The sequence below is a fragment of the Microcaecilia unicolor genome, chromosome 4 (genome assembly GCF_901765095.1).
Source record: "Microcaecilia unicolor chromosome 4, aMicUni1.1, whole genome shotgun sequence".
Lineage (NCBI taxonomy): Eukaryota > Metazoa > Chordata > Amphibia > Gymnophiona > Siphonopidae > Microcaecilia > Microcaecilia unicolor.
The window spans coordinates 243889948-243902436 of NC_044034.1; the positions used below are offsets into that span (position 1 = coordinate 243889948).

The 12489-nt window shown below is 41.4% G+C and overlaps 1 protein-coding gene across 1 annotated transcript in view; it reads left to right on the top strand.

Moving 5' to 3' along the window:
- UGGT2 (UDP-glucose glycoprotein glucosyltransferase 2) overlaps positions 1-12489 on the top strand; it is a 281123-nt gene that overhangs the window by 52610 nt on the left and 216024 nt on the right. The window contains 1 exon segment of the mRNA XM_030201370.1: positions 4769-4841. Coding sequence (XP_030057230.1) covers positions 4769-4841 — 73 coding nt within the window.

Here is a 12489-nt window from a genome sequence, read left to right on the forward strand (position 1 = left end):
TTTTATTTTTATTACTTCCTTTCCTGTCCCTGACACAGACAAAGCCGCTACCAAGAAACTCTTTCTGTAGTATTTTACTGAAGATTGGCTGCCCCTGCACTCTTTCTCCCTCTAGTTTTCTGAAATATCGCAGTGGATTGGGCTTGACTGATTCAGGATACCCAGTTTACTTAATCCCTGAAAGTACAGCCTTGAATTCCTTTTAAGAGGAAGAAGCAGAGAAGGATAGAACGGGATTTGACAGGAGATAGCATTAGGTGAGAACATGCCAACATAAGACTGCAGTCAGCAGCGCCCTTATAGTTCCCTAACCTGACCAGAAAACACTTCACAGCTAGCAGCCCATACTAGGAGCACACAGGCAAACCAAACACTATCTGCAGACACACAATTCTGAGCAGATTTTTTCAGCTTAATTGAGAATATCTGACAGCTTAGGCTGAGTACTCAAGGATATTGTTATATCAGGGGATTTTAGTTCTGCTCCCTCCCATAGATATTCATTAGATGGGATCCTCCAGTATTCCCTTTAAAGAGCAGAATTTAGAATGATCAATTAGAGTTACTGATTTTCTCTGCAATTCATTGTTTTATCCATACTAGTTCATGAAACTTCCTTCTTTTTTTTTTTTTTTTTGCAGTATTGACAGCTGTGGCTGAATTTGGGGTTTTTTTTTTTGTTTTTTTAAGCAACATAGTGAGCTGTTGAATTTTATCTCCTAATTTCCTAACCTTAATGCACTTAGATATTATCTTCACTCCTTCCAGATTCAGATGGCACCACCTGATTGCTGGAGACCCCCACCTGGGTAGGTTTCATACTCAGCTCTTTACTCCCATCTCTAGGAGAGGCCAAGGGAAATAAATTCACACACACACCACTGATGGGTTAAAAAAAAACAGAGATAGATAGATAGCAAGGGTCTTTGCAAAGAGAGACCAGTCCACTCGATCATTGGATTCACACAGCACTGTCTCAAATCCTTCCAGTCCTCTTCTGTTTTATTGGCAAAAAGTATTAAGTTGTGGGTTACAGGTTAACAGGTTTTACATCATAAATCACAGGATACAAACTGTGTAAGATAATTGTCTAGATTATATCCTGCATACATTATATATTCTGCTTACATCTGCTAGTTGGGGTTCAGGACAAAGTTCAACAGCCGTGACCCATTGCAGTAAAAAGAATCTGACTATAATAAGTAAGAAGACCTCTTTTACAGCTAGCATACATTATTTCATACTGCACCTGTGTGCTCAGACATGTAGGCTAAGGGCATACATCACTTTCAGTTCCCTTTCAGGCATGTCTATGTCTAGTGGTAATTTCCAGCATCTGGTAAGAACTTTACTTACTTAGCAGGCCTGGAGCTATCAGTTCAGCATTTCAACAGATAGGGCAGACAAGCATTTATTAATTTTCTTCTTATTTTCCATACTAACATTTAACTTCTAATATTCCCCTCCTGATCCATTATTTTCAGGTTATATTCTCTGTACCATCACTACTAAATTACAGCAGGCTCAGACAGCAGCACCCAGTAATGCGCTCATCCACTGCTTTTTTTTTTTTTTTTTGTGGTATACACCCTACCTCAAACAGTGCTGTATGAGCGGCAGGGAGTCTAGGGAGTGTGCTTATCAAATCATCCTGTTTGACCATCTGTGCAAAAGGTTGTTAGGAATTATGTAGCCTGTTACACCATTTTTGTACAAGCTAAAACTTCTTATGCCCAAACACTAGGTTAATTCAACCTCTGCCTTTATTCTCATATCTGTGGACACACATCACTATGGATTTTATCGTGGGCTTACCCCCACCAAAAATTAATACTATTCTGTAGTTAGTGGTAGATAGGTTTAGCAAGATGGCCCACTTCATAACTGTACTGAACTTCCCTGTTTTTGAACCATGCCTTCCCTTTGCATGGATACCTGAGGACAGTATTTGACCAAGGACTCAATTAATTGCAGAACTAAAGCTGTCATTTTCCTTGGTGTACCACCCCCAGGCTAATGGTCAGATAGAGAGGACTAACCAGATCTTTGAACAGTTCCTCCGCACTATATTTCCAATCACCAGGACAGTGGCTGGTGGCTGATTCCTGAATCTTGCCTCTGCCTGCTGATTCAGATTTGGTTCCATGTCACTACTTCTGCTTTTATTGGATGTCTGGTTTACTCTTCCCTGCTGGAAGCACTTTGGGCCTGTGTTGGAAATCATATCATCCTCTTGAGTATGGGAGGTCTCAAACCAAAGGGAAAGGGAGCTATTTTAGGTGAAAAACATTGCTGGTCCCTGGTGTTCTCTTCTTGTAAAGCTTTCAAAATACACACACACACAATTCATTGTAACTCAGAATTTCCTGGCATACCTGTATTCTCAAGTCTTGCTCATCTTCCTGCAGAGCTAGTTTCTGTTATCAGCATGTCACAGGAGGTGTCTGCCAGATATGGTCATTGAAAGTGTCCTCTACCCTTTTCTACTTTAATAATCCATTACTGCCCTGACCACCATGACAAGTAGGGACAGTGGATTTGTACAAGCTATTCTTCAGTTTTTTCATTGTTTAGTCATACTTCTCTTTTTGCTTTCTCTAGATTGCAGGACCCTAAAGGATTAAGGGAACAATTATCAGTTGAGAGTTACAATAAGCATAGTTAACTTTTTCATCCTGCTTGTCAACTGAGAAAATGTATTTATTTTCTGGTGAAGTGGATTCTTTAGAAACTGCAGAATAAGTTAGCCTTATGATATTTATACCACTGTTCCAGATGATTTATACTTGAGGTATCCAAAGGACCAATAACTACTTTTAAAATGAATAGGAGGAAATATTTTTTTACTCAACAAATAGTTAAGCTGTAAAACTCTTTGCCGAAGGATGTAATTATGGCAGTTATCATATCTGGGTTTAAAAAATGTTTGGACAAGTTCCTGGAGGAAAAGTTCATAGTTTGCTATTGAGACAGACATGGGGAAGGCACTGCTTGTCCTGGGATAGGTAGTGTGGAATGTTGCTACTATTTGGGTTTCTGCCAGTGTTATGATTGGGGATGTGAGCCCTTGTGCCCCGACTGAGCACGGCGAAGATGGAGTGCCACTGCGCTCGGTCAGGCAGCCAGACAACCCCAAGCTTCACCTGCACAGCCACTGTCCCGCAAGAGTTGAGCCCTTGGGTTCAAGCGGCCGGCAGGACTTCCGGAACCAGCGGGGTTGCGCGACCACTGACCAGACAAGCGGGAGCGCAGACACAGTCCTGGAGCAAGGAGTCAGCGAAGCAGCAAAAACAGAAAACAGTCCGAAGTCTGGGCCGGCAGCAACACAGCATGAAGTCAGTAAACAATCCGAGGTCAGGAACACAGGAAAACACTGGAACAGATGAAGACCACAACCTCTATGCGAATAGAAGCCGAAGCCTGGAAGGACTGGAAACAGGGCTTTAAATAGTGCAGGAATTAGGCTGAACCATGTGCAGCTGTTCCAAGATGGCTGCCCCCATCAGCAAAGTAGCACAACACCCAAATATGGGCTTCCTTCCTGTTCTTGTATACAAGATGGCTGCCCCCTCCTGAGCTAGCCAAGATGGCTGCTGCCCTTGATCCAACCAAGATGATGGCTGCCAGAAATAGGAAACAGAAACAGACCCATCCTGGAGAAACCACATCCAAAATAGCCGGCTATCTCTGCTGGACCGCGCCTCGCCGGCGAATCAGCCGCGCAGGCCTGGAACCAGGTGAGGAACATAACAGCCAGGTACTTGTGACCTGGATTGACCACTGTTGGAAACAGGATACTGTGCTAGATGAAACCTTGGTCTGACCCAGTATGGCTACTCTTATGTATATTCTTAACTGTGTGTGGGGAGGGAGGCGGCTGCCTTATGTGTGGTAGCTGCTCTCCATGCCCACAAAACTTTGTCTGCGCTCTGAGAGAACAGGGTCACTGTCAAATGATATTGCCCACAAGTGTGGCTAATGAACACTGATTACGGGTAAATAACTACATTTTCTTTTTTGCAAAAGTTTTTATTGAAATTTGAAAACTAGAATACAATCAAAAAGAAGGGAAAAGAAGAATGTCGCAGTGCAGTGTAGCTTGCTAGGCAATGTAAACTTCATACCATAGCTCTTTGGCATGGTGCTATTACACATATCTGAAGCGAGATTTAATCTTCTTCTTATCCCCCCAGGACCCCCCCCCCCTAAAAAAACACTTCCCATAAAACCTACCTACCCCCCTCCCCACCCTCCCAGAGGACAGTTATATGAAAACCTGAGGACCTTCCCAACATCAAGTTGTTATAGTGACAGCCCAGCTCACCACTGTACAAAGGGGTCCCAGGTTCGTAGGAAAGATAATTTATTCCTGCGAAGTGCTGTCAACTTATTCATACAGCATACATAGTCCACTTTAGCTATTAAGAGTTCACATGTAAGGGTCCCTGGTTGTTTCCAAAGTGCTGCCAAAGCTAAACAGGCTACCGTCATAACATTAAAGGCCAGTTTACAATATTTCCTCGGTAGATCCACAGTTTTAATATGCAGAAGTCCACATCCCATGTTTGCCTGAATTGGTATACCCAAAAATTAAGTACGTTTTTCTGACAGTTTTTGGCAATATATTTTATGAAAGTGTAGTTTTGTGCACTTTGTATTGAAGGGAAAGTGCTTGTGTAACTTTTATGCTTAGTATTTGGTGTTACCCAGGAGAATGTCATGGTATATGCTTTGTGCTCATACTTTATTATCCACATTATCACTTTAGCTTCGAATGCCACATCAATGACTGAAGATGATGCACCTGATGAAGTTCAAGGATTTCTCTTTGGCAAATTAAAGTGAGTTAATTTTTTCACTTCAAAGTATGTATAACTTTTTTTGTTTATTTAAATAACATTTTAGATGTTCTAGAGCAGATTCTTAATAGATAACGTGGGGTGAGCAACCTCGGTCCTTGAGGGCTGCAACCCAGTTGGGTTTTCAGGATTTCCCCATTGAATATACATGATCTATTTGCATGCAGTGCCTCCATTGCATGCAAATAAATCTCCGGAGTTGCCCCCACACTCTGGAATGCACTGCCGGAAAGGCTGCACTTAACACAAGACTATCTGTACTTCAGGAAGCAGGTAAAAGCTTGGCTCTTCAACCAGGCCTTTACTGGAAGAAGTACCTAACTCATTAGTCTCACTCACACACACAAGGAGTACTCAGGCTGCATATACTGCAGCAGGACATGTTTATCCACTCCTACTCTAGCTAAGATAACATTTAACCATTTCTATGACCTCATGTGCAACTTTCTTTAAATCAATCACCTTACTTTCTAACTCTTCCTACTTTCTTACCCTTCTATATATTACATATTTGCTTTACCCTTCGCTATCACCTATAATGTTCTATTACGTATTGTGTTGACATTGTAAATAGTATACCATGCCATACTTTGTATTGTTTTTGAATATTTTTACTGCTGTAATTGTCTATTGCTCATGTTTGATCTATTCTTACTGTGCACCGCCTTGAGTGAATTCCTTCAAAAAGGCGGTAAATAAATCCTAATAAATAAATTAAATATTTATTGGGGAAATCCTGAAAACCCAACAAATATAAGTATTTCCATACTGGGGCAGACTAGACCGAAGTTTCATCAAACCCAGCATCCTGTTTCCAACAGTGGCCAATCCAGGTTACAAGTATCTGGTAAAAACTCAGAACAGTACAATACATTTTATGCTGCTTATCCTAGAAATAAGCAGTGGATTTTCCCCAAGTCCATTTTAATAATGGCTTATGGACTTTTCTTTTAGGAACTTATCCAAACCTTTTTTAAACCCTGCTAAGGTAACTGCAACAAATTCCAGAATTGAATTACATGTTGCATTAAGAAATATTTTCTCTGATTCGTTTAAAATTTTACTACTTTGTAGCTTCATTGCGTTTCCCTTAGTCCTAGTATTTATGGAAAGAGTAAACGAACGATTCACGTCTACCCATTCCACGCCACTCATTATTTTATAGACCTCTATCATATCTCCCCTCAGCCGTCTTTTCTTCAAGCTGAAGAGCTCTAGCCGCTCTAGCCTTTCCTCATAGGGAAGCTGTCCCATTCCCTTTATCATTTTTGTCGCCCTTCTCTGTACCTTTTCTAATTCCACTATATCTTTTTTGAGATGTGGTGACCAGAATTGCACACAGTATTCGAGGTGTGCTCGCACCATGGAGCGAGACAAAGGCATTATAACATCCTCATTTTTGTTTTCTATTCCTTTCCTATTAATTCCTAACATTCTGTTTGCTTTCTTAGCCGCTGCCGCACACTGAGCAGAGGATTTCAACGTATCATCAACGATAATGCCCAGATCCCTTTCCTGGTCGGTGACTCCTAATGTGGAACCTTGCATTATGTAGCTATAGATCGGCTTCCTTTTTCCCCCACATGTATCACTTTGCATTTGCTCACATTAAACGTCATCTGCCATTTGGATGCCCAGTCTCCCAGTCTTGTAGGGTCCTCTTGCAATTTTTCACAATCTTCTTCCGCTTTAACAACTTTGAATAACTTTGTGTCATCATCAAATTTAATTACTTCACTAGTTACTCCCATCTGAAGATCATTTATAAATATGTTAAAAAGCAGAAGTCCTGAGCACAGACCCCTGGGGAACCCCACTATCTACCCTTCTCCATTGAGAATATTGACAATTTAACCCTACTGTCTGTTTTCTATTTTTTAACCAGTTTTTAATAAGACATAAACATCGCCACACTGGGACAGACCAAAGGTCCATCTAGCCCAGCACCCTGTCTCCGACCAGTGGCCAATCCAGGTCACAATCACCCAAAAAGATCCACGGAGCAAAGCATTTTGTACTGCTTGTGCCAGTAATAGTGGATTTTCCCTACGTTCCTTTAATAACATTCTATGGCCTTTTCCTTCAGGAAGCCATCCAAGCCTTTCTTAAACTCTGCTAAGCTAACCGCCTTAACCACATTCTCCGGCAACGAATTCCAGAGTCGAATTACGCGCTGAGTAAAGAAAACTTTTCTCTTATTTGTTTTAAACTTACTGCACTCCAGCTTCATCTTATGCCCCCCTTGTCCTAGTATTATTGAAAAGCGTAAACAGATGCTCCATATCTATCTTTCCAGTTTCCTCTGGAGTCTTTTATGAGGTACTTTGTCAAATGAATCACTTGTTTACCCTATCAAAAAATAATAGGACTACGGGACATGCAATGAAGCTAGGTACTAAGTAATAATTTTAAAACTAACTGGAGAAAATATTTCTTCAACGCTGGAATTCATTTCCAAAGAATGTTGTAAAAGCTGTTAGCTTAGCAGGGATTAAAAAAGGTTTGGATAATTGCCTAAAAGAAAAGTCCATCAGCCGCCATTAAAATGGATTAGGGAAAATCCCCTGCATATAATCTGTTTTATTGTTCTGGGATCTTGCCAAGTACTTTTGACCTGGATTGGCCACTGTTGGAAACAGGATACTAGGCTTAATGGACCTTCAGACTGTCTCAGTATGGCAACACTTATGTTCTTATTTTCTGTGTAATGTGGGAAGCATCTCCTACATATAAAGCTTGGATGACAATTTATTCAGTGATAAGCTTAAAGAGTCAGTAACTTTAGTATAAAAGTCATCATTCATCTTGTAGATTTAAGATTACTACAGTCTGTGTTTTCTGAGTCTGATTTAATATTGGATCTTTTTTGTTAGCATAGTGAACTTCTGTTGTCTTAGGTTAGTGAAGTCTGAGTTTTAACAATTAAAACAATTGATTAGATTTAAAACAAAGCTGCAGTAGCAAAATGGATATCCCACAGTTAGTTTAAGGGCACTGCCAAATCACATTACTTGGAATCCTCCACAGATAAAGACATCATTTATTTAACATTCCCAGGCTATTGTTTGGAAAAACAATCTTTGTAGCCAGGAGAGCCTTTCTGAAGCTGCCAGTATCTATTGTCTCTCTAGCGGAAGGCTGTTCATCAAACTGCAATCAGAAACAGACAGCACTTACAATATATTTATTTAGATTTTGTTTAGGGCAGCATGGTTGAAGCATAAGGTAAAGTGATATCTATCTGAGGGAGGGAGTTAGAGCTGAAAGCATTCTTTGTACCCTTGCCCATTTAAACACCAATATATGCATGTTCTTCATATATGTAAAAATATCAGAAGTCTTTGATCATACTAAATGCATATATGCATACTTAGTCCATAGATCCATTCCTCACTATACTGCTTTCTCCCCCATATTGTGGTAATCCTGAGTACCCTACTGGTTAGGGGTGCCTCCTGGAGAAGATTGAGCAGTGCTAGTATTAGACATGATAAATCAACCACATATTCCCTTCCTCTTCTCCATGTGTTTGAAGCTAAGCTTTTTGTATTATACAGGTAAAGCTCACATGGGGGTGGCTGCATGGGAATTTTATGTGCATGTTCAAACACTCCTTTTATTTGTTTCTGAGCTATAAGAGAGCTGTTTATGTTGGTCTTTTAGATTACATATTAACCACCTGTATAGCCAATTTTATCTGCTGTGTATGGAGATCCTTTCCTTCTCCTTGCCAGACCAGTCCAGGCAAGTGGGTGTTGTGTCTATCAACCAATGGATGGATATAGAGAAAGAAAGTAGTTCTGTGTACTTTGCCCCTAAAGGGGATTGTGCAGCCATAGAATGCTCAGTATTAACTGTCTCCAAGTGGATGATGAATGAACCGTGCATCTCCTGCTTAGTTCTCAGCCAGATCCTGACCCATATTTTTTCTGTTAGTCAGTAGAGCCAGGGGGTTTCTTTTGAAAGGATTATGCTCCTTTTCTTCATAATGAAGATTTCCACATGTTGTATTGGAGCTGGGGCAACAGTCCCAGTGCCAAGTCCCTCCTCCCTCCCTCCCTCACTACAGTTTCCTCAGTAAATTAAAAGAACTGAGTTATGTCTGTACCAGTCTTCCTTTTAGATGAGGCACCATCAGCAGTTTTATTTATTTTGGCTGTTGGTGAGTTTGTTCTCCCACTGCATTTTCAGAGTTTAATTTCAAATTCTGGTAAGTTCTGTTTTCTTCTCAGCCAAATTTATTACAGTGGTTGCTTGCTGGTCAGGAAGCTTCTTGCTCTGTCTGCACTACATTGTCCTGCACTCCTGCCAAGCTCACAGGTCTGATAGTGTAAAGCTCATAATTCACAATATGGCTCTGTCTTTTGTAGTCTACTACAGCAGCTTAGATATTCTACTACTATCTGGAAAATCTGATTCCTTGTTTTCACAGGACATAGTTGCAACCTGCCAAGATTACTATCTCTAGGCTGTATGCATGCAGCATTTTTCTCTCGAGCCCTGTGCCAGTTATGGGGAATCGACTGTATACTAACTAAGGTTGCCAACTGGATCCAGATTTGCCTGACAGAGTTGATCTAGTCCTGGGTTTTCCCAATTGCATGCAGGGCCTTGTAGTTCTGATTTCCCTATTGCAGCCCCGTAGAAAAGAAAGATTAAAAGTCTTTGCATGCAGTGGGGTAAACTCAGGACTGGATCAACCCTGTTGAGTGAATCTGGATGCAGTTGGCAACTGTCGACCGTTGTCGTCCTCCAGCTTCACTCCTTTGACCAGAAGTAGATCTACTGTTCTCCTTATTTGGCGTCCACTTATTCCAACAAAGTCAGTGCATGATTCACTGCAGTACTTCCAGCAAAAAGTCAGTCCACTCGTCTGGTAACAGTCTCCTGCAGAAGAATCTCTCCAAAAGTCTTTAGACCCTCCTTCACAGTTATGGTGAATCCGGGATCCTCAGCAATCAGGCTCTTTTTTAGTCCTTTATAGTCCTGGGGTAAACAAATATCCCCTCCCCCTGTCCCTTTTGGGGCCTAAAAGGGTCTTTTTATCCCTTCTCAGGTTTTATTGGCCAGCCAATGTCCACTGTATCTTATGCAAATGAGATGCTAATGTCTCTTCAGTTCAGTTGCTAAGTATTCCTACCTCACTTCCATGCTCAGGGAATTTTATCACTAGAATCCAGAAGAATTAGTCCCCCCCCTCCTACCACCTTCCATGTAGCCTTCCCTGACAGGCTACAACCTCTCATGCAGGCCCAATGTATTCACCCTAACTGTATAAGTGGGTACACAGGACTAACTTCAAAACCCACGTTGTCATTCTATAAGACCAGTTCCTGGTACATTTCCCCTGGGGTCTTTATCTCCCCATAACGGAACATAACATCCTGTCACAGCAACCTTAATACTAATGCTTAATAATTAGCACTTTTAGTGGCTGTTTTATTATGGGAAGCTGTTCAGCCCGGGAAAACGTGTTCTAGAACTCGGCTAAAGAGTTCCACTGTTGCTAGGCTACAGAGTTGTAGCAGTTCATCAGTACATGTGGTTGAAGAGTTCTCTGATATTAACAAAACGGAACAAAAATACTGGAACTGGACAGAGGTCTGCTTGCCACAAGCTTGATGATCTAGGTGGTGGTGGTCTCAATTCCATTTTTGGTATATGCAGTGGAGCACCTTGTGGACTCAGCTAGCTATATGCTTGTATGTTCTGGCTTTTTTTCATGCCCTAGGAAATAGCTGTATTTTGTAGCAAGAAAGTTGGCGCTGTTGACAAGCTGTGGCACTCAGCTGTATTTTGAATGGGGTATATTTTAGTTCACTCTTCTATGTTACCTGCCTTGAGAAGCAGTTCATTGTGCTTATATGTACAATGTGACATACCCTAAGTGACCATCTCCTTTCCACAGTGGTGGAAATTAGCTACTAAAGGTTAGCTGTGTTTGTTTTCCACGACTCCTCTGGTTTTGCACACTGACACCTTCCAAAGCTATTGCATACCACCTTCAGCCACCGTTGTAAGCACTATCAGCTGTATGGCGTAGTATCTCTAAACGCTTCTATTGCACTTTTGTGCCTTTTAATTGCATTGGAGAGCTGCTTCTCATGTCAATAAGGGACACCACACCAGTCAACTGCTTCAGCCAGCAATAGTGCACAGTGGCACTACCAGCTATATTCTGCTACATCATCTAACTCCAGCTCTCAGCCACTCTGTCTAACTCTAATAATCAGTCGCACTGTGAAATCTAACTGATAAACAGCCAACCCAGCAGTTCTGCCACACAGCTACACAGTCTGACTCTATGGCATGGCTACACTCTCTGGTTCTATGGCTCAGCTACACCACATAGCTCTATTGTACTACCTATGTCTGGTGCATGGCAGTACCAGGGGAGGTTTGAGTTCTGGTGCTACGTACACCAGCTACCTTTAGGGCACAGCTCTGTCAGATAGTTCTGGTGTTTTTGCTGCTCCAGCTAATCCTTATCTATGGTTACATCAGATACTTCAAGATCATAGCTGTGCATGTGAGATAGGTGGTATAGCTACTGTAACCTGCTCTAGTACACTGTCTAGCTCTGATTCACAGATTCTCTTGGCTATGTCTAGTGCACTTCTTTTCCAGCCACCTCTAGTGCACATTGATTCCAGTTAGTTCAGGTATTGGGCTATGCCAAACTGATAGTTCATACACCTACAATGTTACATTGCTTGACTTCATCAGCTATCTATCTTGCTCTGATGCGCCAGATAGCTATATCATACAGCTGCCCCAGCTGGTCATATTACTCTGTGGTGCCAGCCGGAAGTAAGGCGGTTTTGCATAAGGGTGCCTTCCAGCTGTCAGGTGTATCTGCACCACCTAGTTCTATTGCTCGCCTTCTCTGCCCAGATGGGCTGTGCTGTAGTATTTCACTCAGCAGCGCCACCCAGCAGTGTGGTACAGCTGTGTCAGCCAGATGTGTTTGGTGGCTGCAACATCCATGTCAAGGATATACTGCCACTGAAATGAAATTCTGAATCTTTCTATGCCAAGCACCCATCTTCTTTCTGTAGATTTATGTTCAGCCTCACTTTTTCAATTCTTGATGAAGGTTGTTTGACCTTTTACTTTTGTAGAAAAACTATGTATTTTAGATCATGTGTCTTTGAGGTATGAAGCATCCAACTTTAGTTTTGCTAAATTTGCAAGGCCTTGGAGGAGTAATCTCAATTTCCACCTTTTTGTTCTTTGACAGCCTGGATGGGAGGAGGTTGTTTAAACCTTGCGATAAGAAAGAATCTACTACTTTACACTATTCTAAATAATGCATGTAGCTTAGAAGACATATTAAACTTGGCCATGATTCTCAGTTTGATGGAAGCAACTCTTCCTAACTAAAGTAAAGCAATATTTAAAATCTAATCATCCTTATGTTTTTATAGTCAAAGTTGAATGTTTTACTCCAGTGATTCCCAAACTGGGAATTGCCTCCACTTAATGCAAATCGCATGTTTTTTCATTGTGGATATCCTGAAAACTTGATTTGCCGGGGAGCCCTCTGGGCAAGTTTGGGAACCATGGTTTAGTCCATTTATAAGACTTGCATTATTAGATATGACAACTTCTTAAATAGTCGATTGGCTTT